At 40.5% G+C, this 27720-nt stretch overlaps 2 protein-coding genes across 2 annotated transcripts in view; both read left to right on the top strand.

The window, feature by feature from the left end:
* Positions 1-8558, top strand: part of LOC130921082 (uncharacterized) — a 130396-nt gene extending 121838 nt beyond the window's left edge. Inside the window, 9 exon segments of the mRNA XM_057844725.1 lie at positions 2025-2807; positions 2882-3397; positions 3526-3840; positions 3926-4134; positions 6982-7133; positions 7445-7687; positions 7771-7930; positions 8097-8172; positions 8273-8558. Of these exon segments, the coding sequence (XP_057700708.1) occupies positions 2025-2807; positions 2882-3397; positions 3526-3840; positions 3926-4134; positions 6982-7133; positions 7445-7687; positions 7771-7930; positions 8097-8172; positions 8273-8292 (2474 nt within the window). The 3' untranslated portion in view covers positions 8293-8558.
* A 10027-nt stretch (positions 8559-18585) lies between these two features.
* si:ch211-286b5.5 (uncharacterized protein LOC100003596 homolog) lies at positions 18586-25118 on the top strand. The gene is made up of 3 exons (XM_057844773.1): positions 18586-18783; positions 20005-20131; positions 23004-25118. The coding sequence occupies exons 1-2, from the start codon at positions 18694-18696 to the stop codon at positions 20128-20130; spliced, it is 216 nt and encodes a 71-aa protein (XP_057700756.1). The 5' UTR covers positions 18586-18693; the 3' UTR covers position 20131; positions 23004-25118.
* Positions 25119-27720: the final 2602 nt, after the last annotated feature.

The following is a 27720-nucleotide window of genomic DNA, read 5'->3' as shown; positions in this document are numbered from 1 at the left end:
TGATGGGTCATTGATTTACGTTTGTGCTCGAACAAGCATTTGCGTCATGCACGAGCTGCAGTTATGCTGGAGGTGGCGGTTGCGAGTGAGAAAAACAAAATGGAAAAACTCCATATAGTCCTTTTAAAGTGCCTTTGACAGGATATAAAAAGTCTTAAATAGCATAATTATGTGAATTAGAATCATATTTTGAGACGATTCGACTATATACAGCAATTTGGCAAAGCGTAGATCACGAGAAATGAAGTCTTTTAATCAGCCGTTTAACCACGCCTACCATTATAGGGCTCTAGCGTCCCCAACAGGAGGATGACGTCGGCAGGGTCATACTTTCATCTGATTTAAAATTCAGCCCATTGAGGGGGAATGATTCAGAATGAGGAAAATGCGACGAAGAGAGCCGCAAAACGTAATTGTTTCAGTCTCTCTACTCCATTATTTTTACAGGGTATTCTTTTTATCAAAGTATTTTTTTCCCTAATTGCTAAATAAATGGTATTGTCATGACGGATAACAGTCTTGTGCTAAATGGAATATGAAATATTAAAAATGCATTTATTCAGTACGACATGGCAAAATTACTCCATAATGGTCAAAACTGTCCACTTCTTGCACCTCCCAAACTATATTTAATACCACCGGCGTTAGTCCAGCTTTTGTCATTTCCCTGCCACGGCTTTGGAGAATGTCAACAAACCAGGAGGCGTGACAGCTAGCCGACATGCTAACCCGAACCGAGTGATGTTTGAAAGTCTTATTCTCGGCTTTCGAAGCGAAAAATGACACAAAACTACCCAGGATCAGGTCACACGGCAGCATGGTTGTCGACTGTCTTTGCGAATTGGCAACCCGCCCAGCGACGAGCAAGTTACAGCTCGTCGAACTCGTTCCCCTGCTGTGGGCAGGAGACAAACCTGTCGACGTCGGAGGAGCGCGTAGCTGTCACATGGTCAACACGAATATGGCGTAAAATAATGCTTTAATACACGGCGACGACGTAAACAGTGAGAGAGCGGCGTGCAGTTGTTGTTCAGCTAACATTGTAGGATGTGTCTGAAGAAACCTTTTCTACATGTCCGTCCATGATCAAACGTAAGTAAATAGTCCTTTATTTAAAGAAAGTTTGTAGTGTTGACTTTGTAATCGCTGTATTCGTGGCCATTTTTAACACAAAGGTAATTTCTGATGATGTTGAAAACTTGACAGAACACCGGGCACACGAAGAGGTCAATAAGCCAAGTATAGGGGGCCGGGGGGGTGACAAGCCGCGAGTGGCATTCTCGGTGGACAACCAGCCACAAAATGCATGCCACCTCCGTATTAAAACATGTGCCATGATCCCAGTATTTGACATAATACAAAATATGATGTTTACTCACTTCCTCGTAAGTTCCATGGTCCCACAGTAGTAGGGCTTGTTTTGGCCAATACCCGGGGTGAATGGGAACCTTTTGAAACCCAAACTGGCTCACGCGCCTCTCCCTGGTGCAGCAACAATTTTCTGCAGCACATTTGGTTGTCGTGATGTTAAAAATAAACAAATTTATCTGCAAAATCGGCTGAATCCGCAGTCCACCTGTATGCTATAAAGCAATGCTGTATTGTGAGAGGCTGACCCGAGTGACGTCATATTCGCATTCCTCCTCAAAACAGGAAGATATTCATTTTCATGGCGCGGGATTCAAAAAATTGAAGAAATAAAACAATCGCTTTCACACACATCCAAGCGATCCATTTCATTCAGGAGTATAAATACCACGTAAAATACAAAATAAACATGTTTTTGGTGTCATAGGCACTTTAAGATTCAATTACAAATTATTGAACTGCTAAAGTAGAACTTGGAAGTTCCAATACTGTAACAAATAACTCCCAAGTCACAACAAGATGCAGATTACACAGTCATTAAACTTTTATATTGTAGTTTTCACAGCCAAATTTTCATACAGGTAGGCCTACCATTTATAATGTCAAGTGAGTTATGTTATTATATACTACAATTAATCAAAATGTACTTTTCTCAGGTTCTGTTGTTTCCAGCTGTGATGTATGCCATAAAAAAGCAAGATGCCAAAAGTCGCATGAACAAGGCGACTCCTCTACAGGCTTCTTGTGTGTCTGCAAAGATGGCTTTGTTGGCGACGGTTTCAGCTGTTACAATACCTTATTCTGTAGTGATGGGTCTTGCTGCAAAAAAGGTTATGAGTGGGTACCTGCCAGTGGCTGCGTGGACATTGACGAGTGCTCGCTTCCTGATATGCCATGCGGAGCACCTCAGTTTTGCCAGAACACACCAGGCTCCTATGAATGCCTACAGAGTTCCTCACTCTCCAGATCCGACCTTTCCTCATCAGTCCAGTTCACTTGTGGAAACAAAGAATGTCCAGCAGGCATGGACTGCATTGAAAATAATGGCACAAGCTGCGCTGACCCCTGCGAAACCTACACAGTCTTGGATGATGAGTGGCGTTCGACGCTTTATTCAGCCCCTCAACCTTACCTTGCAAAATGTGACCGAAATGTTGAGTGGCAAGGCTGGTATCGCTTATTCCTTAGACAAAATAGTGCACATATTCCTGAGAGATTTATCCATGAAGACAAATGTGGAACCATTCGACCCTTGTCGCTAGCAGAACCACATCCCACACAGTCGGATGTCATTGTATCTCGGAGGGTGTGTTTTTCCTGGAATTATGAATGCATCAATTCAGTGAGAATTCATGTGAAGCTCTGCTCTAGAGCAGCTTCCAACTACTATGTCTACAAACTTGTGAAGCCAAGCACGTGTATTCGGGCATACTGTTCAGGTACAAAGAAATTATTGTTTTAAGTCTGTTAGTGTACATGTTTTCCTGGTTGATTAACTTTTTTTTTTTCTCAGAAGTTAGTGACACAAGTTCGTTAACGACACCTGAAGCTTCAATGGTGCCAAACACAACTGTCACTAAAACAACTACGAACAGGATGACAACTGACTCTATCATCATTGACAATACAGAAGACCACACTCAATCCACAACAACTCCCACTGGTAGGCCTACAACCTATTCTTTCCCAACAACGACAATCCCCACAGTAGATGAGGGGGAAGTCCGCCTTGCTAATGGAGGAAACAGCTCCTGCTCTGGCAGAGTGGAAATCTTCCTGCGTGGACAGTGGGGAACAGTATGTGATGATATTTGGGACCTGAAGCATGCACAAGTGGTGTGCAGACAGTTGGGGTGTGGCAGGGCCCTGGCAGCACCACAAGGGGGTTATTTTGGACAAGGCACAGGGCCTATTTGGTTGGATAGTGTCAGATGCACTGGAAGTGAAACAAAGCTTAATGAGTGCAGTCACCAAGGTATTGGATCACACAACTGTCGTCATTTTGAAGATGCTGGTGTGATTTGTGAAGGTAAGAACTAAAACCAAAAAAGTATGATACTGAACTGATGATTCCCAATAACACGAATGAGGAAATGTTTGTTTCTAGTCTTTTGGGTTGTCCAAGTCTAATTCTTTATCTAATTGTCGTTGTGCTAGCTGCTTCACCTGTGAGGCTGGTCAACTCCGACAACCGCTGCTCTGGAAGGGTTGAGGTCTACCATAATGGACAATGGGGAACTGTGTGTGATGACATATGGGATTTAACCAATGCCAAAGTGGTGTGCAGACAACTGGACTGTGGTAGGGCTCGTTCAGCACTACAAAGTGCAGCTTTTGGTCAGGGCACTGGACCTATCTGGTTGGATGATGTCCGTTGCTTTGGAAATGAAACGTCAATAACTAGCTGCAGACATCTTGGATTTGGAAGGCACAATTGTGCTCACAGGGAGGATGCCAGTGTTATTTGTGAAGGTAACTTTAATATTGTATATAATGTATGGTTGTTTGTCATAATTGTGCGTGACAAAATTATTGACCATTTGTATATTTGGTTCAGGCACCCAAACTTCACTCAGGATTTCTCACCTTGTTTGTGGCCCTGACAAAATTCAAGTAGGGTTGGACTCAACAGGCGTAAAAAGTGCTGGTTATGATCCACTCTCCGGCAACCTGGCAGTCCGAAACTGTTCTTGGGTCAGGGTGCAAGGTGATATCGTGTGGTACGAAGCTGATGCACGAGCAGATACCTGCGGAAACAGACTGACGGTAAAAACACAACATCTTGAAACACGTGTATTTTATAGTAAATACAATTGTCCCAAAAAAGTATTTTAAAAATGTAGATTGGAAACAACTGAATAAAATATACAAAAGTGTGAAATATAGTTAACGTTTAACAGATGTATTTAATCAAATTTACATACGAAACAATAAAAAATAAACTCAAAATATCCCTGGCCAAATGTGAAAAGACGGTAACAGAACATAAAGTGCCATTGTGGGAAATTTTTTTATTCCCAACAGTATTAGGTAGCTAGGTGGCTTTAAAAAAAATCAATTACGGAAATAAATTTTTCAACAACATCTTTAAGAGGCATATATAATTTCAGTTTTAAAAACGTGGAAAATTCCCTACACGTTGCAGTTAATTTGTAATTTATTTATTTATTTTCAAGACCAACCTTGAGTGTGTGCGCACCATGACCACTGGGAGGGAGCACTTCACAGAAAATCACCAGCATTGTTACACTAGTCACTAGTGGAACAGAATGCTTTCTTAAAGCAGATTATACTACTGTATACAGTATACTGTGTAGGGTGACCATATTTTGATTTCCAAAACAGAAGACACTCGGCCCGGCCTCGAGATACTTGAATTTTATTCGAAGATCACTCAAAGATGCGTATATCTCCCACTTTTTTTTTACTCAACAGGCTTTATTCTTCCTAAAAAAGAATAATCAAACAATAAAAAATAATAAAAAATGAATAATTATTAAAATAATAATACAATGCAGAGTCATGGAAATGTAGTCCAGTTAATACACACACACAGTTGGCTATGTGCCAACTAAACATTTTTTAAAATTACGATCACGACAATTGTTGTTGACAAAATGTTATTCCCACTCAATTTTTATTCTCATACAATGTTCTAAATTGTACGCAAACAATAACTGAAATAAACTGACAAGCGATTAAACCAGCATGTTTCCAAACGCAGCAGTTCAAATTCAAAACTACATTGCTCATAATGCCTAGCGCAGCTGAGCTCACTGATTGCTACCCTATTAGCGAATACGGGAGCCGAGGCAAAATCAGATTTTGCTATAAAAGTTCACTACCATCGGCAGTGCAAAGATGCGACAACAAAAGGGATTTTACAGATTACGCCAGTACAAATCTCCGACAGAAGTCAACAGTTGCCATTATATACGTATTTATCGTAAAAAAAAAAAACTCATAAGCAACACAGCTATTTAGCTATACTAGCATTCAACCACTAACGCAGAACAATTACAAGGCTCATACAATATACTGCATCTCTGTGTACACATATAACCCTATGTACAACAGAAGACACGTGATCGACATTAACAGGAGAAACCTAAAGAAAGGTGTATGGAGCCACGTCTTTTAGAACTTCTTATTGAACTCCTTACTGTAGTCTGAGCTCTCGCCAAACCGTCAGTAGAGGGTGGTAATTCCCCATGAAACAAAGGGTGAACTGCCAACAAAAAAGAGAAGATCTACTGCTTCTCCCGCCCCTACTAGTAGGAGCAACGTCAACGCAGGCAAGCGCTGCCCCCTAGCGGCCGGAGGAATTCTCTTCAAGTTGGTCCCGTAAAAAAAAATCATAAAAACCGGACATTTTTATGAATTTATAAAACCCGCCCGGACAACGAGGATACTGCGTGAAATTAGGACTTGTCCGGGCAAAAGAGGACGTTTGGTCACCCTAATACTGTGTATATATGTATATAAGCCTGAAGTTGTTGCCACAACGACACAAACAGCCACTCACACTCACATTTCTATCTGCAGATAATTTGGAGTGTTCAATCAGCCTATCATGCATATTTTTGGGGTGTAGGAGGAAACCGGAGTACCCTGAGAAAACCCACACAAACATGCAAACACCACACAGGGAGGCTGATTGAACCCTTGATCTCAGAACTGTGAGGCATCGTGCTAACCAGTCATCTAGTGCCTGTAACTCTTATTTGTACATACAGTGTGTATAACCTTTTTGTAAAAATATAAAAAATAAAAGCAGGGCCGGCCCAGGCCATTTGGGGGGGCCCTAAGCAAAATAATGCCAAGGGGCCCATATTTTTGGAACACCATTTTGTCACATTGTACTGTGAAACCCATACATGCAATCCAACCCATACGTCTATATTTTGTATATTAATCCGATTTTGTTGCACTGCATACTTCAAACTTCTCACCCCAAATGATTGTCAGTACTTAAAGTAGATAGTGCCAAACCTTTTTTTAAAAGAGGGAAAAGAAAAGTATTTTTTAGCTTGGCAATTAGTATCAAAACTCACAAAAGTCAAATAAAGCAAACTGTAGTAAACAAAATAGAATATAAATTAAACAATTCCCAGATTAGGGGCCTCCTAGTGGTCAGGGGTCCTAAGCAGCTGCATAGTCTGTGTATAGGCTGGGCCGGCCCTGAATAAAAGGAAGGGCATTTTGCTCTACCCATTCTTTTGAAAACCGTTTCATTATGTCAAGTCCAGCGTAATGTATCAGGTGATTCATTGGTTTCTATATAATGTTAAAAATGTTCTGGTGGGCTGCGTGTATGCATGCAAAAATGAAATTTACTTTTATTTAGAGTCTATACAATATACCAAGGCAAATTTACATAAATATATTTATTTTATTATATTATATAAATATATATTTGTGTTAAAAACAATTTTTGCTCTGAGGACAAACTCTATTTGTAATGCCTTACATAAGTGTTGCTTGTCAATATATCCCTCAACAAACAAGTACTGCACTTATCTGGACTTGTTATTGATTGTGTTGTACCCTATTGGTAATAAAGTGAGCTCTGCAGTCAAATTATATGTTAATTTTCTCATGACTCTTTTTCAGATGAACAGCACACATGCAATCTACTCCAATGGTTTATTTATCTACCCTTTGAACAACACATTCTTCTCTCCTGCTGCGAGTCTTTCCTTCTCGTGTGCATATCCCTTGGACACAGACAGCACGCTAAATGTAGCCGCCAGACCATTCCTAAAGTGAGTTGTTATATTATCAAATAGTGCTATATTGGACTGCAACTGTATGTTCAATCAGTGGTGATGGTAAATGTATTCATGCAGATTGGCCTACAGTACATTAGTGATGAGATGCTTTCCAAGTTAAGCAAATGTACGGTATTCCTAATTTGTATTGTATTAGTTGCTGTCAGAAGCTTGCAGAAACACTAAATATGATGATTATTTGTGTTTTAAGGATTCATACCATCATAAACTATGTAACGTGTTGTAAAATAAAGGTAATGGTAGACCATGATCTTGGATAAAGATATGTTTATTCTGTTTGACAGTCTGGAAGGTGGTCTTTCCGGATCAGGTGACAAAGCCAGAGCCTCCATGATCCTCTTCCGGGACTCTAACTTTACCGAGCCTTATTCAGCGGATGCGGTCGTTCTTCCCGTGGGCTCCCCAATGCATGTGGAGGTCTCTGTGCAGAAGAAAGATCCCAGCTTGGCAGTTGTTTTGGAGGATTGCTTTGCTTCTCATTCCTCAGACCCTGACTTTCTTCACCGATACTCTCTTATCCACAACAAGTATGTTTCTGCTCAGTTGGGATAACTATCGATTCGTGATTGAAAGGTGATGAGGAACAATAATCTTCCCTTGCCTGTATTAGATGTTCCGCTGACCGCCAACAAGTGTTTGTGATTGAGAGTGGTTCATCCCTGCGGGCTCGTTTCACTGCCCTATTCTTTCTGGTTGATGGAGAATACCGAGACGTTTACCTCCACTGTACCCTAGGCCTGTGTGACCAGAGGAGGTTCTCCTGCATTCCGGTGAGTAATACTGTACATTCTATTTCATTTGATATACACAAACACACACGCACACCCACACACACACAAATCACCAGACGTCCCGAGGTAAAAATAATCAATTGCTAATATAGATTAGTTATTGATATTCGCTTGCTTTTTCATGCTTCCATGATCCACTGTGTAGCCTTGCACAAGGAGAGGACAACGCTCTATCTCAAACTCTGCTCCAATGAAGCCACTCACCATCGGTCCAATCACTTGTAAGCATATATTATATTGCACACGAATATTAGGCTCCATGTTGACAGAATGTATTGAATCATGAAGGGTATTTTCTTCCATTTTCCTTTTAATATTCAGGGCAGAAATCATCTGAATGACATCCAGTAAAAGAACAACACTGTTTGAATAGTCCAGTACACAGCAACATCGGTGGCAAAGTGTAAGGAAGTTCATCTAAATGACAAGAAATTGAATCACTTCATAAGCTACTCCTAAAGTATTCAAATGACCAAAAAGTGGATGTATAATTTTATACTTGTAGGATTAAAATTAAAAAGCAAAGATTGAAAATGTTTTCCTTTCTGCATTTCTGCATGTCCTTATTGATCAAATTGTATGTGGCGCAAAGTGGAAACATTGCTACCTTGGTATCTTTTTTTTTTTTTTTTTTTTTTTACACAAGCTATAAACAGACTGTTTTACATTTATACATGCAGACATTGTTAGGGGCAGGTGCCCAACAACAACAAAACCGTGACTCCTACATTTGTAACATAAATAAAGTTTTTACTCAATTGTGTGAAGGGCTGTCCCAAACAATCATTTTTCTCCCGATTAGTCTGCCGACGTTTTTAACGATTAGTCACTTTTCTTCTTCTTTTTTTTTTTTTAAAGTAATATTGCAATTAAATTTTTGCTGAAGATTTTTAATTCACAAAACATTTTGGAACACATAAATTCTTTATTAAAGTACAAATAAACACATAGATAACAATAATAAATCAAATAAACAATGTGGTCAAATGGTGATGGCATTAACTAGTGCAAAAGAATGGAATGTAAGCAGATTCAGAACACTGTGACTTCACTAACAGGATTTAAAGTGCCTATGACACCAAATGCATGCATATTTTGCTCCTGAATTAAATGGACCGCTTGGATGTGTGTGGAAGCGATCGTTTTATTTATTCAATTAAAATCAGTGACTTCCGGCTCCAGTCTCAGGTTCAGGACAAACGCGAATGTGACGTCACCCGGGTCAGCGTCTCACAATACAGCATTGCTTTATAGCATGCAGATGGACTGCGGATTAATTCGTTTATTTTTTGCATCACGCCAGCCAAATGTGCTGCAGGGATTTGTTGCTGCACCAGGGAGAGGCGTGTGAGCCTTTTTGTGTTTCAAAAAGTACCTGTTCACCCTCGGAGAATGGCCAAAACAAGTAAGACAACAAAGGGATAATTGGATTTACGAGGAAGTGAGTAAACATTATATTTTGTATTATCTCAAATACTGGGATCATGGAACACATTTTAATACGGAGGTGGCTTTCATATTGTGGCTGACAATACTCTTTGTCCACCAAGAATGCCACTCGGCCGACGACCAGCGGCTTGTCGCACACCCCATTCGCTTCCGAACACACACATACTTGTCTCGGAGGTTCTTCCATTTTTTTATGCAATCGTTGACCTCCAGCCCTGTATTTTCAGAAATCTCCGTCCATGAATAGCTTGCCCTTTGGCAATCTTTGTAATGTCTTGACGAGACATTGTAGAGGTTGTCATACTTGTGGAACTCTTTGATGATACTCTCATCGGCTTGGTCCATTTTTGCGTGTGGCACAACAATGTTTGAAAATGGCGGTCATTTTGCGCTGAACCGGAAACAACAGTCTGAGCGGACCAATCACAGTCCATTTGCGTCACATCAACGTGTTGTGACGTGACGCAAATGGACTGTCAGTCAGGAATCTGTGAAGGTGCACGTCAGGCTACGCCGGCTTTTGATCACCCAGTGTAGACTTGATAGTAGATAGAGTAGTATGTATTGTGAATAGCATTGGACTGACTCATATTACCGGAGGTTATCAGTTTTTTATGTTTTGTTTTACTTAATAAGGCTATGTCCACTCCAGGTCTTAATTCCAAATCAAATATTTTGTCATATTCATATCTTTTTATTTGAAGGAAAAAGTGTTAACTGAAATAGTATCAGGATGCTTTGCATGCTAAGCAAATGTACTGCATTTACATCATCAAGTACACTGGTTTCCTCTCCCAACCCCAAAGCTAGGGGTGCGAAACACTGGGTTCGTCAATACCGATACAATTTGCGATACAAAGCTCACGATAAAGTTTATCAATACTATATGGTGATACAAAAATTATCGATAGATGTGTCAGGAAATTATCAAGGCAGGTTAGGCACAGTCAAAGCAGACAAAGTGCGTCCAGGAAGCAGATGGAGAGTGAAGGAATTTTATTTAGCATAGACAAGGTGTCGTGCATACAGGAGGCTTTGGGGGCTTTGATGGGTGTCGTGACAGCAAAAACAGAAATAAGGCAACACTTCAAAAATCAGTCCCGCACTCTACAAAAAGTCAAGAAGGCTTAGTCAACCAACGTACCGCTTGTAACTGGCAGAATCATTTGGTGCCTACTTGCTGCCCAGGCCACTCCTTAAAAGGAGTGGTGATTACTGATGAGCTGCAGATGCACTCTCAGGTCTGCCACACCTAGCCTGCCAAGACTGAACTAATGCAACATGTTAAAACAGGACATGTTACAAAGGGTCCGCTCAGAACCTCCCTTTTCTGTACCCCTGAATAGACTTTAGCGGGGAGGCTGAAGCATATGACCCCTCTATAATTGGAACACACCCTCTGGTCCCCCTTCTCAAAAAGTCTGCCAATCCAGAGGCACTGTCCCCGATGTCCACGCGATGTTGTAGGGGCGTGTCAGCCACGATAGCCCCACAACATCCAGAGCCTTCAGGAACTCCAGGCGGATCTAACCGACCCCCGGGGCCTTGCCACCGAGGAGCTTCTTTTATGTGAGGGGCCAGACTAAGCATGGGTCAGAAGACCCTTTATGACGAAAAATCCAGGTTACACTTTCCCGGACGCGGAACTCTTGAGCCAGGCCTGGAAGTGGGGCTCTTAAGACGACCGTCTAGTGGCCGGGCTTGTACCCACAGGACCCGGGCGGGTATAGCCCAAAAAGGCAACATGGGTTCCCCCTTCCCATGGGCTCACCACTTGTGGGAGGGGCCAAAGGGGTCGGGTGCGTAGGGAGTTGGGCGGCAGCCACAGGCAGGGGCCTTGGGGCCCACCTACAGAAGCTAAGTCTTTTAATTATAAGTAAATTAAAATTAAACACAAACCGTAGACCAGGGGTCAGCAACCTTTTTGGTGTGGAGTGCCACTTTCAAATTTTCTTGTCAATCAGTGTGCCACACCAAGATTAATGATACATATCCGAATTTTTATATCCAACAGAGCTGTAATTTTACTCCAAACAAAACAACATGGACATACATTGAAATCGTATAACTACCATTCTTCTTTATCAATTAACTAAAAAATAAATGCACATTGTAGAAAATATCAAATGTTGAAAATAAGTGCAACAGTAATAACAGCTGTGCAGCAGTAAACATATTACACCCCCCCCCCCCCCACACACACACACACACCCCAGCAGGAAAAGGGGAACAGGTGTGATTCTTAGTGCAGGTGTCTTACACAGTACAGAGCGGGCTGTTTTAACCTTCAAAGTCAGAACAGCCAAATCTTATATTTTGTCTTGTTCACTAGCAACTTAAAACAGTGAATTATATGCACGATTTTATATTACAAATATAAAAGATGCCTACCTTAAAGGGGATGTAGCGCCCTGGGAAAATTTTGATATTCCATCATTTATCCATAAACGCATGCCTTTTGTATTCATATCATGCCACTTCGTGTAATTACACACAAGAAAATGAGAGAAATTTGGCTCGATTGTCAAGCTAAAACGACCGGCGCCCGAGATCTGGCAGATTGTGTGCGTGACGTCACGTCAAGTGAAGAGAGTGCCACCGGCCACTAGGGGGGCAGCGCCTGTCTGCATCAATATAATTCCTTCTAGTGTGGGGAGAATTGGGGGTGTTTTGAGCTGTTTATGCTGATGCATTGTGTTCGTCCTGCACATATTCCAGGTTCCCTCATGAAGAAACACCGCTCGTTGTCAATAAAAGAGAATTCAGAGTTGGCAGTGAGGGCTGTTTCTTCAACAAGAAAAAGGCTCAGTGCTTTAATACTGAATGGCGGCGATGATGGCAGACAATTTCGTTTCTAGTTTCAGCGACGAATCCGACGTAGAAGGACGTAACGAATGTTCATCTAATGGTGACGAGGAGAGTTGCAAAGCTTTAATCGGTGTTATAGGTGACCAATTTGAGCCCAAACGAACGCCAATGCAGCGTAATGAAACGGTCATTGAGGGGAGCAATGACACTGATGAAACATCGGCAGCAGATCGTGTGGGAAACACCAATGATTTGTTTAGCATTTCTTTTTGTGAAGCTGATACACCGTGACTGCAAAATAAAGGAATGCATAGAATAATTATAATTTATTGCGCTATCATAGCTTTTCGCTCTGCCAACAGACACAAATATGAACGGGATCAGAGGATTTGTTCTATATATTTTACGAACGATCATTTATACATGTGTCGAGTCCTGTATCCAAAGGCGTGACATTTTTTTTTATTAATTATAAAAGAGTACTCACTCTGGCCATTTCAAGCTTGGCTGCTCCCTTCTTTGCGTAGCTTTAGCCTCCTTTAGCAGTCATCGTCTCTCTCTTGATATCTCGGGACATTTAGGTGGCTGTGCATCTATGGTCGGCACCGCATCTCCTTTGAGCAGCAATCTTTTAGCAAAACCCGATTTCTCTTGTCCATAGTTCGAGAAGCTTTCAGTTGGAAAATGCGCACCACAGAAAAGCGTGCCGGAGGCTGTGTCTAGAAAATTAGCCCTCTTTGCACGGACGAACTTTACCCATTTTCTGTGTAGTCCAGCTTTTTTTTTCGCGTTCAGGAACTCATGGATACTATATTCCGATAAACAACTATTTGTACACCACATAGCACAGCAGTTTTGAACCATTGTTGTGATGTTTTGGTCAAACAAACCCCAACGCTACTCTCTCGTCGTTAAAAAACAATGGCACCTAGCTCCGCCTCGACTTTCAATCACTTGTCGTGACGTCGCCGCCCCATTCGGCTGTTTCCGGAACACTTTCGGTAGTGTTCGTCATTTTCGATCTATTTTCGATAATTGCTCATTAATGTGATTGATTTTTTTGTTAACTTTATCAATATTTGTTATCTTGGCGCATAACGGTTCTATTGATGTCTCACACCCCCTTTGCCGAAACATCCCCTTTAATGTGATCCCTGGCCCTGTTTTCCATGAATTTTCATGTTTTGTCTCTCAGTGGCGTTTAACAGTTGTTGTGCAACACACAACGCACAGAGCTAGCGCTAGCGGAAGTAAGCAGCCAACCAGTTGTTACTGGCATCCCCAAGGGGCCGCTGTCCCCTACAATATCCGGCTTACTATTTTAGCGTAGAAGAAGAAATGCCCGTCTTAGCGAGGAAAAGAGAAAGTGAAGCAAGGTGTTGAGAGAGAGTTGGCTGTGTCCCCCGCTGGTTTTGTTTTGTTCATAAAAGTCTCCAGCAAAAAGCCATCCAAACGCGTCACTGTGTGTTTCTACACATCGCCAACTCTCCCAAGTAAGCACCAGACGAATCGACGACAACGAGCCACGTTAATCGCAGGTCCACTCCACACTACGCTGTGGAGATGAAAGCACCGCAATTACCAAAAGAGCAGATTGGTAACATAGTGTACTTCCACCAGCTCTCTGATTGGTCGACTTTGTGACACATTAGTAGCCTGTGCTGCATTGAGCGCGCAGAGAAAAAAAACTGATGAGCGCAGGAGTCGAGAAATTGAGGAAGAGCTGGAGGTGTGCTCAAAATCCATTATTGCTCGCATATAACGCCATAGGCAGAGGGGGTGGGAGGAGCGCTCCCGTAAAGCCCCTAAGTAACAGGGCGCACAACTGAAAATGTCTTCATTTTAGGTAAAAAGGCGCATTTTTTAAATTTTATTTTGCCATGCGCTCCCTAGTCACTGATTTACCCTTCGCGTGCCAGTGCTGACACGCGTGTCATAGGTTGCCGACCCCTGCCGTAAACTGATAGAGTATTGTAACTCAACACTTGATGTCACCACGGTGAACAACAGAAATACTGGTCCAAATATTGCAAAATAAACGATCAACCGATCACGCTGATACGTTACCTAAACCCAAGACTTTCAAAACAAATGCTCTATTTCAATGTCTATGCTAGACTGGAAAGACCCGGGGCAGAAATGATGCAAAGGTTTTGTAAAAGACAAGTGAAAAAAAAAGTTGTGTGACAGTTTATTATTGCCTCAATGCACTTGAGAATGAGTGGGAGAACGAGGTGGGTTCGACCTTATTTCTATCTGTCGACATCGTGTGACAGGTTTTTATCTTATCTCTTCTTTTTTTTTTAACTTGCACCGAGTAACCTGAAAACACATTTTTGTGTGAGCGTCTTTCCACCTTAGCCAGGTACAAAAGTCTAATTGTTTCAAATACTTAACAAATACCGCAGTGTCTTTTAATGTCAGGCTTGTGTCTCTGCAGTACTCATACTAGGAGTGGGAACCTCTCTGTACCTCACGATAAAATACGATTTGCGATACAAAGCTCACAATAATGATCTGACGATACAACGATTTGCGATACAAAGCTCACGATAACAATCTGACGATACAACGATTATCGAAACATTGGTCAGGAAATCATTCTAGGTTATTCTACAAACAACTAAAAAACAAAAACAAGCTTCTGCTGTGAATTGGAATGGGTTTATCATTAGTAGACGTCCAATCCATTTGAACTGGAAGGGTGGCTGTGAATGAACATTCATTCGCTGCCATCCCTCCCACTTCAAAAGGATTGAACGTCTATGGCCTTTTCGTGGCAGCCAATGCCAGGCAATAAGGTAATTTTGGGCCATTTAAGGTCATTTACCTGTTCATTTTCAGTTACTTCTTGTTGATTTTGGGGTATTTTATGGGTCTCTTCCTGTTTATTTTGAGTCACAGAACAGGAAGTGACCTTGGAATCACCCAAATGAATAGGCAGTGACTCAAACTCAAAAGAAAATGACCTGTAAATGCCATAAAATGAACAGCAAGTGACCTGTAAATGCCCTGAAAATCGGACAGAATGACTGTGAATGCTCTGGTTTCGAATGAACGAATGTTCCCAGTCTAAATCGATTGGGCGTCGAGCACCGTCAATGCAGCCTTAGAATTAAATGAGACACTATTATGGTGGAAAATTTTGGTAGCAACTTGTTGGTTCATTTTTTTTTCTTTTTGGACACCTTTTCAAAACGATAGCTCGATTCTTGGCAGGAGCATATCGATAACCTTTTGGGATACAGAGTATCAAGATATATCACCATTTTGATATTTTGTCACACTGCTACTATTCACACATATGTGCAATACTTATTTACGTGCAATATTAATGTGCAATATTCAATGCCTTCACTGTCAACTGCTGTTACTTCAATTATTTGCACTGCCTGAACATAGGACTACCTCATGCACGTTCTATATTTATTTAGATTTTATACTTTTTTTTCTTTGTGAGTCACTTTTGAGATTTTTACTTGTCCTGCGCTGTAAAGGGAGATGCTCCACAATTTCATTGTATAAATGCATAACGACAATAAAGGTCTATTCTATTCTATTCTATTCTATTCTATTCTATTCTATTCTATTCTATTCTATTCTATTCTATTCTATATTCAAAGTTTATGTGTTGATAGAACATGCACACACTGTGCACAGAAGCGCAACCTACTAGTACAGTGGGGCAAATAAGTATTTAGTCAACCACTAAATGTGCAAGTTCTCCCACTTGAAAATATTAGAGATGCCTGTAATTGTCAACATGGTTAAACCTCAACCATGAGAGACAGAATGTGGGAAAAAAAACAGAAAATCACATTGTTTGATTTTTAAAGAATTTATTTGCAAATCATGGTGGAAAATAAGTATTTGGTCAATACCAAAAGTTCATCTCAATACTTTGTTATGTACCCTTTGTTGGCAATAACAGAGGCAAAACATTTTCTGTAACTCTTCACAAGCTTTTCACACACTGTTGCTGGTATTTTGGCCCATTCCTCCATGCAGATCTCCTCTAGAGCAGTGATGTTTTGGGGCTGTTGTTGGGCAACACGGACTTTCAACTGCCTCCACAGATTTTCAATGGGTTTGAGACTTGGAGACTGGCTAGGTCACTCCAGGACCTTGAAATGCTTCTTACGAAGCCACTCCTTTGTTGCCCTGGCTGTGTGTTTGGGATCATTGTCATGCTGAAAGACCCAGCCACGTCTCATCTTCAATGCCCTTGCTGATGGAAGGAGATTTTCACTCAAAATCTCTCGATACATGGCCCCATTCATTCTTTCCTTTACACAGATCAGTCGTCCTGGTCCCTTTGCAGAAAAACAAAAGCAAAGCATGCCCCAAAGCATGATGTTTCCACCCCCATGCTTCACAGTGGGTATGGTGCAATTCAGTATTCTTTTTCCTCCAAACAAGAGAACCTGTGTTTCTACCAAAAAGTTCTATTTTGGTTTCATCTGACCATAACACATTCTCCCAGTCCTCTTCTGGATCATCCAAATGCTCTCTAGCGAACCACAGACGGTCCTGGACGTGTACTTTCTTCAGCAGGGGGACACGTCTGGCTGTGCAGGATTAGAGTCCCTGGCGGCGCATTGTGTTACTGATTACCTTTGTTACTGTGGTCCCAGCTGTCTGTAGGTCATTCACTAGGTCCCCCCGTGTGGTTCTGGGATTTTTGCTCCCCGTTCTTGTTATCATTTTGACGCCACGGGGTGAGGAGTGAGCAGGGCCGGCGCTAGCTATTTTGGTGCCCTAGGCATAAATGCTTTGTTTTTCCTGATTATCACATCACTGAAGTGCACGTAAATGCGTCAAATCTCATTATTGACATCACCTGGTTATTCCCAGTTATCAGATTATTGTAGTCATTTAAACGTAGCTGATAACAAATAAACAATTGTTTAAAAAAAAAAAAAAACAACAACATTCTTACTTACCTGCAAGTGATGCGCGGGCATCATCTCGCTCCTTTTTCCTCTTCCTTTTTTCCGCCCCCGACTCTTGTTGTCTTTTCGATGACATTTCCTTTCAAGAATAAACTTCTGCCAAATTTGCGACTGAAGCATAATGGAGCAAACCACTAGGGAATTGGGGGGGGAGGCACCAAAGATAGACTGACGAGAGGGCCGTTGCCTGGCACGGCCAGACTGTTCTCCCTGTATTTTTCAAACACTGAGACACGAGTCATTGACAACAGTCTGTGTCGCGCTAGCCATGTTGAATAAACTCCGCTCTCCTCGTATGTTTCCTTTCACGCGCAAGTCCCTCGTCCTGCCCTCGTCGTTTTACTAACGTCACGTCTGCCCGTCGCTGATTGGTCCACTCCGCTGTCTGTTTGCTGTGGCTTGCTCCGCCCTGGAAACTGTATCCGCTGAATGGTGGCCAGACTCAATAGCTGGAACAGCGGTGAGTCTGGTGTACCAGGCAAAGAGGGCTGCACAGGAGATTCTTTTTGTGTGTAAATAATGAGCCTATGTTACTTATATTTGTATTACTTGCATTTATCAGTTATAAGTTTTATTTTAAATACTATATATTGATGTTATCATTACAATTACTATTTTTTAGGATTTTTCACAAACTTGATTTTTTTTTTTTTTGTGCCCCTTCAGGCAGAGTTGGTGCTCTACGCGCAGTGCGTGTTATGCGTATGCGGAGCGCCGTGTCTGGGAGTGAGTTAAAAGTCTGTGTTGTCCAACGACAGCCCCAAAACATCACTGCTCTAGAGGAGATCTGCATGGAGGAATGGGCCAAAATACCAGCAACAGTGTGTGAAAAGCTTGTGAAGAGTTACAGAAAACGTTTGGCCTCCGTTATTGCCAACAAAGGGTACATAACAAAGTATTGAGATGAACGTTTGGTATAGACCAAATACTTATTTTCCACCATGATTTGAAAATAAATTCTTTAAAAATCAAAAATGTGATTTTCAGTTTTTTTTTCACACATCCTGTCTCTCATGGTTGAGGTTTACCCATGTTCACAATTACAGGCCTCTCTAATATTTTCAAGTGGGAGAACTTGCACAATTAGTGGTTGACTAAATACTTATTTGCCCCACTGTACATGCCAGGTTTTGAGCCAGTTGAGATGCGCTCTAGCCCAATCTAGTGTTAAAACTGAGAAGTGCAACAGAATGTAGGCTGAATTGGAGCTTCTTGTGCAGGCCATAGTCAATATATTTTGGCCCGCAGACTGTCGTTTTGACACCAATGATTTCTTGTGAAATCCTCTGTTGCTGCGTTGTTCAACACTGCATGAATGAGCGCCGCACACACTCACCACGGCTTGTTTCAAAAGAGGGCGTTTGATTGACATACAGGAAACCAATTAGATTGGCCTGCTGGGAGGGACGATTCAGCAGCCAAAGGATCCCATTCGGGGAATCGCTTTTGAGTGTTTGGGACCAATTTCCTCTCGGTGGTAGACGTGTACTACTCCAGCAAAGCTCTTGACTTTTCTCCCTGACAGCCATCGTCATGTCTAATAACAACGCCAGCAACAACTTAATCATCGCGCAAAGGGCCGTTAAACAGCTCCGGTTGGAGGCCAGCATCCGAAGGATCAAGGTACCAGCGGCCGACACGGACACACAAACACCAAAAGAGCAACAAGCTAAGCAACTGCTGAATGGCGGAGACAAACTGTGTTGATCCAGTGAATAAACAGACTTACGTATTTCAAATTTACACGGATAAGAGCAAAGTACTTCCCCTCTTTTATCCTACTATTCTACGTAACTACTTAAATAACTTTGCTATTCCAGTATCTCGTTGACACATTTCAAGTTTTGTGTAGCAAAGTTACAGAGTCGCTAATCACGTGAAAGTACAAGTGTGCGTAAACACTCAGTGTAGTTGACACACAATAAATAGTCCACTACTGTTGGAACCCGTATTGACATAACACTCAGGCCTGTTATTGGATGAGTTATTCACTTTACACGACCTATTTTTTTTTTTTGCTCTCCACATTAGGGGTGTGACAAAATATCGAAATGGTGATATATCGTGATACTTTGTATTCCAAAAGGTTATCGATATGCGCCTGTCAAGAATCGAGATATCGTTTTAAAAAGGTGTCAATTTAAAACAAAAACAAAAAACAAAAAAAAGGCTGCCATTGACGGTGCTCGATGCCCAATCTATTTAGACTGGGAGCATTCGTTCATTCAAAACCAGAGCATTCACAGTCATTCGTTTCGATTTTCGGGGCATTTACAGGTCACTTGCTTTTCATTTTAGGGCATTTACAGGTCATTTCCTGTTGAGTTTGAGTCACTGCCTATTCATTTAGGTGATTCCCAGGTCACTCCCTGTTCTGTAACGCAAAATAAACAGCAAGTGACCTATAACACCCTCCCCAAATCAACAGGAAGTAATTGAAAATCAACAGGTAAATGACCTTAAATGGCCCAAAATTACTCATTGCCTGGCACTGGCGGCCACTGATGGCCATAGACGTTCAATCCGTTAGAACTGGGAGGGTGGCAGTAAATGAACTAATGTTCATTCGCTCATTCGCTGCCACCCTCCCAGTTCAAATAGATTGGACGGCTACAAGTGATAAATTCATTCCAATTCACAGCAGTAGGTTGTTTTACTGTTTATTAGTTTTTTGTAGAATATCCTAGAATGATTTCGATCGATTCAATGTATCGAAAATCGTTGTATCGCTATATTGTCAGATCATCGTTATGGTGAGCTTTGTATCGGAAATCGTATCATATCGTGAGGTACCAAGAGGTTCCCACTCTTTCTCCACATGCTAACAACATATGTGCCTGGCAGGTGTCCCAGGCTGCCGCCGAGTTGAGAAACTTCTGTCTGCAAAATGCCTCCAAGGACCCGCTTTTGGTTGGTGTCCCCTCAAGCGATAATCCCTATAGACCACCAAAGTCTTGTTCCCTGTTCTGAGGTAGGTTGGGGAACTGCAAAATCGACTCACAGTGATACAGCACGTAACAAAACATTGCACCGTATATCCGTATAGCGTTACTTCTAAATAATATTACTCAAGTAAAAGTACAAGTCGTCTTCTAAAAATTTACTCAAGTACAAGTAAAAAAGTATTCATTGAAAAGAATATGCAAGTAATAAGTAACATTGTAACTGCTTACAGTGTGTTAAAAAAAAACAAAAACAAAAAAAATACAGTGGTACTTCGGCATACGATTGCTTCGACACACGACCTTTTCAACATCTTGCGTTAAATTTGACCCGCCATTTGTTTCTACATCCGACGACATGCTCGAAATACGACGACAGCGCCGCAGACGGACACATGGCAGATTTTCTTGTGAGAGTAATTAGAGCAGGGCGTTAAACCGAAAAATTACCGGTACCGAAATTCTTTACGATGACCGACGTCATTTTGACCATGACGGTAAATTCGGTAATTTAATAAAACAAGAAAATATAGTCTTTTCATCCCGCTTTGACTCTGTGTTGTTCGGCTATGTTCATTCCCCTTTAAGAAAGCAGTGTGCTTATGTATGGAGTCACGTGGTTATCAGGAAGCCAAACAAACGAGGCCGGTAGGCTAACGCTAGCGGCTAACGCTACAAGCAAACGTGATGGAGTGTTGCTTAAGGGAGGTTCGCCAAACTTTCACCCGACATTAAATAGACTCTTGGCGGCACCCAGACGGGCTTTCACCCGCTGTCCTCCCTTGTTCTCACGATTTCCAAAGAGGATGCTTTCAATGCTTTCTACTGGTAGCCAAGCCACAGGCTAACGCTAGTGGCTAACGCTAGCGGTTAACGCTACAAATGAACGTGATGGAGTCTGATAGCGGCTCTAAACTTGTCGAAACAGCTGAACTTAATGAGTGGATTGGTCTCGGACTGCATCTAGCAATTATGCTGCGTTCCATAAAAGTGGGATGTCGGACTTTTTCGACCTCCGAGTAGGAAAATATCATTGGAACACCACTCAAACTGGGAGGTCCCAAGTCGCGAAGTCGGGGAAAAAATAACTACCCCGACTTCCAAGTTGTTTCAATCTGACGTCACTGGACAAAATGGCGCTCATGAAAACGTATTGAATGATAACACGATAATGAAGTAAATCAAGTTTATTTGAGACGCCATGTATTTTTTTCTCATACAGTGAATTATCTTTGTTGTGCTATGTTTTTATATTGACGATCAGCAAAGGATGTAACTAAAAAAAGGCAGTTTACAGTGTGGGCTATAACGCAACCATCGTTTTTCCTCTACTATTTGATCGCTTATAGGAAGGCAGGTTCGCTGGAGGTCAAAATGTCTTTGGATGGCCAAAATAAAAAACACCTCGTCGCAATCAGCCATCTTTGTCGTTTACATTTGCTTGGAACGCTTTGAGGTCGGAACTGGTACCATCCGAGTGGGATAAATCCGACTTCCCACGTCTCTAGAATGCAGCATTAGTTTATCACGTTATTGTGTATGTCTTGTCTGTGTGTGATTTCTCTGATAGCTTTTGTGATGGTAAAGCATTCAGCATAAAGTACAATCTAACAGTGAAAATTATAATATAACTGTTTAATGGCCCCAGCTCTTTTTCTGTATGTGCTTAATTCTGTGTCATTAGATCAATGCAGCTTTAATGTTTGTGTATGTAGTAAAAAATGCACTGGGGAAAAAAAAACCTGAAACCTTGCGGTAAACACTTGTGTTGAGTAATTATGTCACAGCAGCCATTAACAATAAGTTGTCTTTTTGAAGTGTACTGTTCAAGCTGTAAGTAATTTGTGTTACAATGACATGTTTGCACAGGCATATTGATTTTGACAATGTACATTGTTCAAGCCATACAAGCTGTTTTAAATGTTCATACTTGAATTCTCATTGTTTAGAATAAATTTTTGTATACTTAATGTTTAGACTGCATGTACAATTGTTAGATATATTAAATTGAAAGCTGGTAAATAAATCAACAAGAAACGGTTAATCTATTTCATGCATTGATTCAGATTTTCAAATTATATAACAGTCTGCTTGGGTGAATTTATCGTCATTTATCATTATCGAGGTAAATCTGCTCAATTTATCGTGATACGTGCTTAAGGCCATATCGCCCAGCCCTAAGAGTAATACTAGAATACTAGAAACACACAGGTTTCAAGAAGGTTAGTGCAGGTGGTGAAACAAGTAAAAAGGTGACCCTTACCATTGAAATTAAGATGGAAATGATAGAAAAATATGAGCGTGGAATGCGTATCCGGGAACTGGCTTAACAATACGGCCGTAGAATGTCAACAATGTCCACGGTCCTCCATTCGTTACTCAAGTAAATGTAACAGCGTATATGTAACACCTTACTACCCATCTCTCGTATAGTTCTTTGGTACTTGTTAAAAGATTTAGGCATACTCTAATTTATAACTGCTAGTACAAATGCAGAAACAGGATTGTTTTAAACTAGAAATTTGATTACATCCCCATAAAGTTAAAACAAGGTTTAGTATAAATGCAAATCACTTAATTTCTTAAAACTATGATAGCAGTGAAAATAATGTTTAAACACAGAAAATGACATGACTTGTTGACACTGCCATTTTGGGACGAATGTGACCAAATTAATACCCACGCTCCTTTAAGCTAAAGGTAGTTTACGGACTCAAAATATTGATAGGAAAGAAAAAATCAGGTTAATTTCGGGATTCTGCACCCAAAATGTTAAAACCAGGTGTCAGGAGTAAAACAAAAATATTGCTCCCCAGTGCTTTTTGTTTGAATTGAGAGACGTATTGTTTACATAATACTGTTTTCAATTCTCTTTCAACTTGTCTCCCTTTTCCCCTTCAGCTTGGTATAACAATGAAGAATTTCTGAATCTATTCAACTAAGACCGTCTTCAATCTCTACCTAATGTTGCTGTAGATCTACCAGCAGATATCCCTCCTGGACTGCAAGATGAATGGTTTCTGGAGAGGGATTGGTCCGTTTGTTGGCTAAAACAATTCATCAATCACATTTATGCTGCACCAAACTTGTGGAGTCCAAAAATGGTCAAGAAATAACACTACTGTTACTAATGAATTTGAAGTATTTGTTTTGCTGAACATTTATTGTCCAAATGTATTATTATTATGAGTGTAATAGATAGAGGCAGACCTTAATTTAATTCCAGTGCTATTTTGTTATAGAAGACAGCGATGCTTAATCAAACACAAGGCATGCATTGAATTGTACTTGTGGCTAGGGCTGGGCAATTAATCAAAATGTAATCATGATTACAATTTAGGATTCTCTCAATCGTAAAAGCATTGTAATTGGAAAAAACAAAACAAAAAAAAAACACCATTGTGCTGCACTGCATAGTGTCTGCAACTCCAGAATAGTGTAAAATTAACCAGAATGGACATGTTTATGTGAGACTGGTACAGTTTAGCGGATAGCAGTTCCTCAAAAGAATTCAATGTTGCTTGCTTTAAGCATTTTATTGAATGTCAATTTGACATTTATCGTAAAACTAAACACGCAACAAAAACAATTGCACATAAATTTGAATATGACACATACAATACATATTTGGTTTAAGATTTGTTCCAGAAAATCACCGTCTTAATGCCGGCACACAATGTAAAACACAACTGACAGGTTAACCAAAATTAGCATCGATTTACTTCTAACAGCAAATACTAGTTAACATACACACTGTAGGAACACATGCAGACCAGTAATAACAGTATTCACACTTCACGGGCATTTTTTTCTTCTGAAAAAAAAATGAAGCTGTCATGACGTTTTTTGTACTCTTCTTTCACCTTTATGGTTATATCTGTATACGCGCACCGAGCTTGTAGGAAGCCCATATGTGCGTAGGAAGAGGAGGCCAGCACAATCCCCAGACCTCAACATTATTGAGCATTCACGGTCTTTTTTTATAGATTCAGTTAGGACGTCGATTTGCACTGCCATCGTCTCAAAAAGAGCTCAAGGGTATTCTAACTGAAGAATGATTTAAAATTTTACGGGAAACAATTCACAGGTTGTATGAATCAATAGTTCGGAGAATTGAGGCTGTAATTAAAAGATTAAGAGATTAAAAGAAAAAAAAATGATTAAAAGGTATAAAAGGCAATATGGTACACCATATTAAATTAGTTTTTGTGGATTTTTTTAAGGTGTAGCTATTATTTTGTCCAACCCCTGTATTGTGAAACAACAAGAACACCTTTGAGAGAGAAGATAAGATTGATTTCAGTCACCTGGAGACGTATTTAGGTTTTACTGATAGATGAATTTTGGTAGTTGGAAAAAAAATGGTTCCATTTGAAATTAGTAAATTATTGACATGTCAGTATTCAGAAAAAAAACATGATTATTATTTGTTCCATAATTGCCCAGCTCTAAATATTTATGAGGTTTGATCCACTTTTCAGATATTTATAGCAATGGCGATTGGCTATGTTCTCACGGTACGGACCTACTGTAAATGTGTTGGGGAAAAATGCTTGTTTGTGTTGCTTGTACTCACCATCTTTAAGACACGCCTTACACATTTTGAATAGCAAATCATTGTATATCAAAGTTTCATTTTATGAATGTGAATAGCCAAACAGCAGCTATTTTTAAAGAAAAGGAAAAAAAAAAAAGCATAGATGTAACTTTTAATGAATCTTGAAGTGACCTGTTGTATGACTTTTTCCAAAAATGGAATTGTATGCCATGCAACCAAATCTTTTTCTACTGTTACCTTCTGTCATCCTTATCTTTGCTTCTATTGGCACCTTTTTTAGAAATTAAATTTCTTTTTCATAAACTGGCAATTGGTTTCTTAGCATCTTTGACCTCTCTTTCCTAACCCAAAGTATTTTATTAATAAATACCTTAGTCTGCATGTACTGTAAATAGTCACAGAGAATGAATAATGGCAATAATGTGTTTGATGGTCGCAATAAACGCATACTGCCTTGGAGCCACTTATGAAAAGCTCATTGTGTTGAGTTGCGCACACAGCAACAGTCATGTGCTTGGCCATTTATAATGGCATGTGACATACTTGCAAATGCGTATGTCCTCCCTTAAGAAGGAATTTGAGTGGTTCAACCGGACTGATAATACCATGATACTCTTTAAAATAAGTGTTTTTAACATGTAAAACCAGTGTAGTATAAATATAAAAGCTCATGCCTGTGTGAGTTTCCTTTGTTCAGGTCTACCCTGTTTTCCGTTCACATTCCAAAAACATGGTTTGGTTGAAGACTAAATTATCTGCGGGAGTGAATGGTTATCTCTTTGCCGTATGCCATCGTCTTAACAACTAGTCCAGCCTGTATTTCGCCTCTTTCCTTAAATCAGCGGGAATCTGCGCCAGCACACTTTTAACCCTTATGATAATAAGCAGAATGGAAAATGCATAAATAGATAATAATGGTCAATAAGAATAGGTAACTATAAAATGTAATTTTTGGAAAAATAAATGGTGATGCTTTGCTCTTCCATGGGTCACTTCCTATTAATTTGGGGGCTTTTTCGGGTCACTACCTTGTCAACTCATTAGCCACGTTTACATGCTGATTTTTATTCATACCGATTCAAATCATTCCGAATGGAAATTTCAGATCAGCTGTTTACATGTTACTTCATCTATTCCGATCCATCGTTTACATGTGTCTGCCTTTATTCCGAAAGGACGTTTGACAACTGCCGTCTGACATGCGCAGATTAATCAAAACAAAGCGTCACGTTGCAAAACATGGAGATCGATCGTCAGAGTGCTGCTGTTTTAACTTTAACCCACTTGTTGTGTTTGTGGGGTCGTATCCGCTTCTGCTGTTTTGCTCTTTTGCCTTGTAGTAGCCGGTTGTCAGCGTTTTCCACCGATTTCTAATCTGGTCAACGCTCCGGTCTATTCCGGCTTCGTGTAACCTCTCGTGAACTTTTTAAAATAGTTCACTGTTCCTCGTTTTACGCCCGTCTAAGCGAGCAATTATATTCAATTCTTTTAAAGTTTGAATTAAATACAATCTTTCCGCCGGACTCCAATTAGGTGCGCTGTGCTTGGAAGCCATGTTGCAAGTGACGTTACTTACGTCACCAAGTGACGGCACCACGTCAGTACGGAGCATGTGCAGAAAGAACGCAACCAGACACCATTCCGCTTCCCTGTTTACATGATATAATTTTACTTCTAATCGGTTTGGGAAAAGGAATATTCCACCCCTGTGAATCGGAATGAAATTCCATTCGGTTTGGACCTGTTCATTCCGAATGAGGTGTTTATATGGAACACATTTATTCGGTTTGAACAAATATTCCGATTGTAATTGGAATATTTGGCTCCATGTAAACGTGGCAATTGGCTTGCCATCGACGGTGCCATTTAATCAAAATGGATTGGATGTCTAGAACAGGCAATGGCACTGAAAGAGCCTTCACAGCCTGTCCAGTGTCCACCCACTTCAGATGAACTTTAAACCCACCATTGTTAATGGTGGGCAATGAGTTAATTTTTGTCACTTCCTTTTTAATTTTAGGGCATTTATGGAGCACTTCCTGTTGATTTTGGGTCCCTTTCTGCACATTTTGAGGCATTCCAGGATCACTTCCTGTACATTTTGGATCATTGCCTCTTGATTTCCTAGCTTTTACGGGTCACTCTCTGTTAACATGGGGCTGTTTTTCAATTGGAAATGAGTAGGGCCTTTGGAAATTAATTGGGGATGTTTATGTCAAATAAAAATTGTATCCTGAATTTTTGGATGCCTAAATTATGTGAATCGGATGAAAAGTGTAGGATGATATTCATTTTGAAATTTCAAGTGGTTTTGCCATTTTTTTTGCAGTAAACGTAAATGTTAGGGGCCAAAATGGGAAGAGCGCTTTCATCGCATAAATTTTTGGAATGTTTAAAAGTTCGAACAGTGTGTGCGGTGTGCAAAAAAATTGAACGGGAAAAAAATACAAATATGATATATAAGGAGGTTTGCTTTGCAAAGCATCCATACAATAATTATATATCTTATGAGTGTGGGGATGCTTGCAACACCCCTAAAATCAACCCCATTTATTTGACCTTGTGCAGAGAAAAATATACTGTTGTTTTAAAAATAAGACAAGGAATTACTCACTACTTGAGTTTTTTTTTTTAATCGAATACTTGTACTTAAGTATAATTTTTTTGGGATGACTACTAGTACTTGAGTAATATTATTTTGAAGTCACACCACACTTATTTGAGTACAAATTTTGGCTAATCTACCCACCTCCGGTAAAAAATGACCCAATATCAACAAGATGTGACCTGAACAAGCCCCAAATCTACAAGAAGTGACCCAGAAATGATTTAAAACCAACAGGAACTGATATAAGATGTACAGTAAGTGAACCTAGAATGGCCCAAAATTTGCAGGAAGTGACCCGTAGATACCCAAAAATGAACACTGACGTGACTCAACATTAACTCATTGCCTTCCATTGAAAATGATAGACATCGAATTAATTTAAATTGGGAGGACTGGTTGTGAATACTGCGAATGATCTTTTCATTGACAGCGCTAGACGTCTAGCACGGTCG

This window comes from Corythoichthys intestinalis, chromosome 8, assembly GCF_030265065.1.
Source record: "Corythoichthys intestinalis isolate RoL2023-P3 chromosome 8, ASM3026506v1, whole genome shotgun sequence".
NCBI lineage: Eukaryota > Metazoa > Chordata > Actinopteri > Syngnathiformes > Syngnathidae > Corythoichthys > Corythoichthys intestinalis.
The sequence above is the reverse complement of the archived record's forward strand: the minus strand, read 5'-3'. Positions and strand labels throughout refer to the sequence as shown.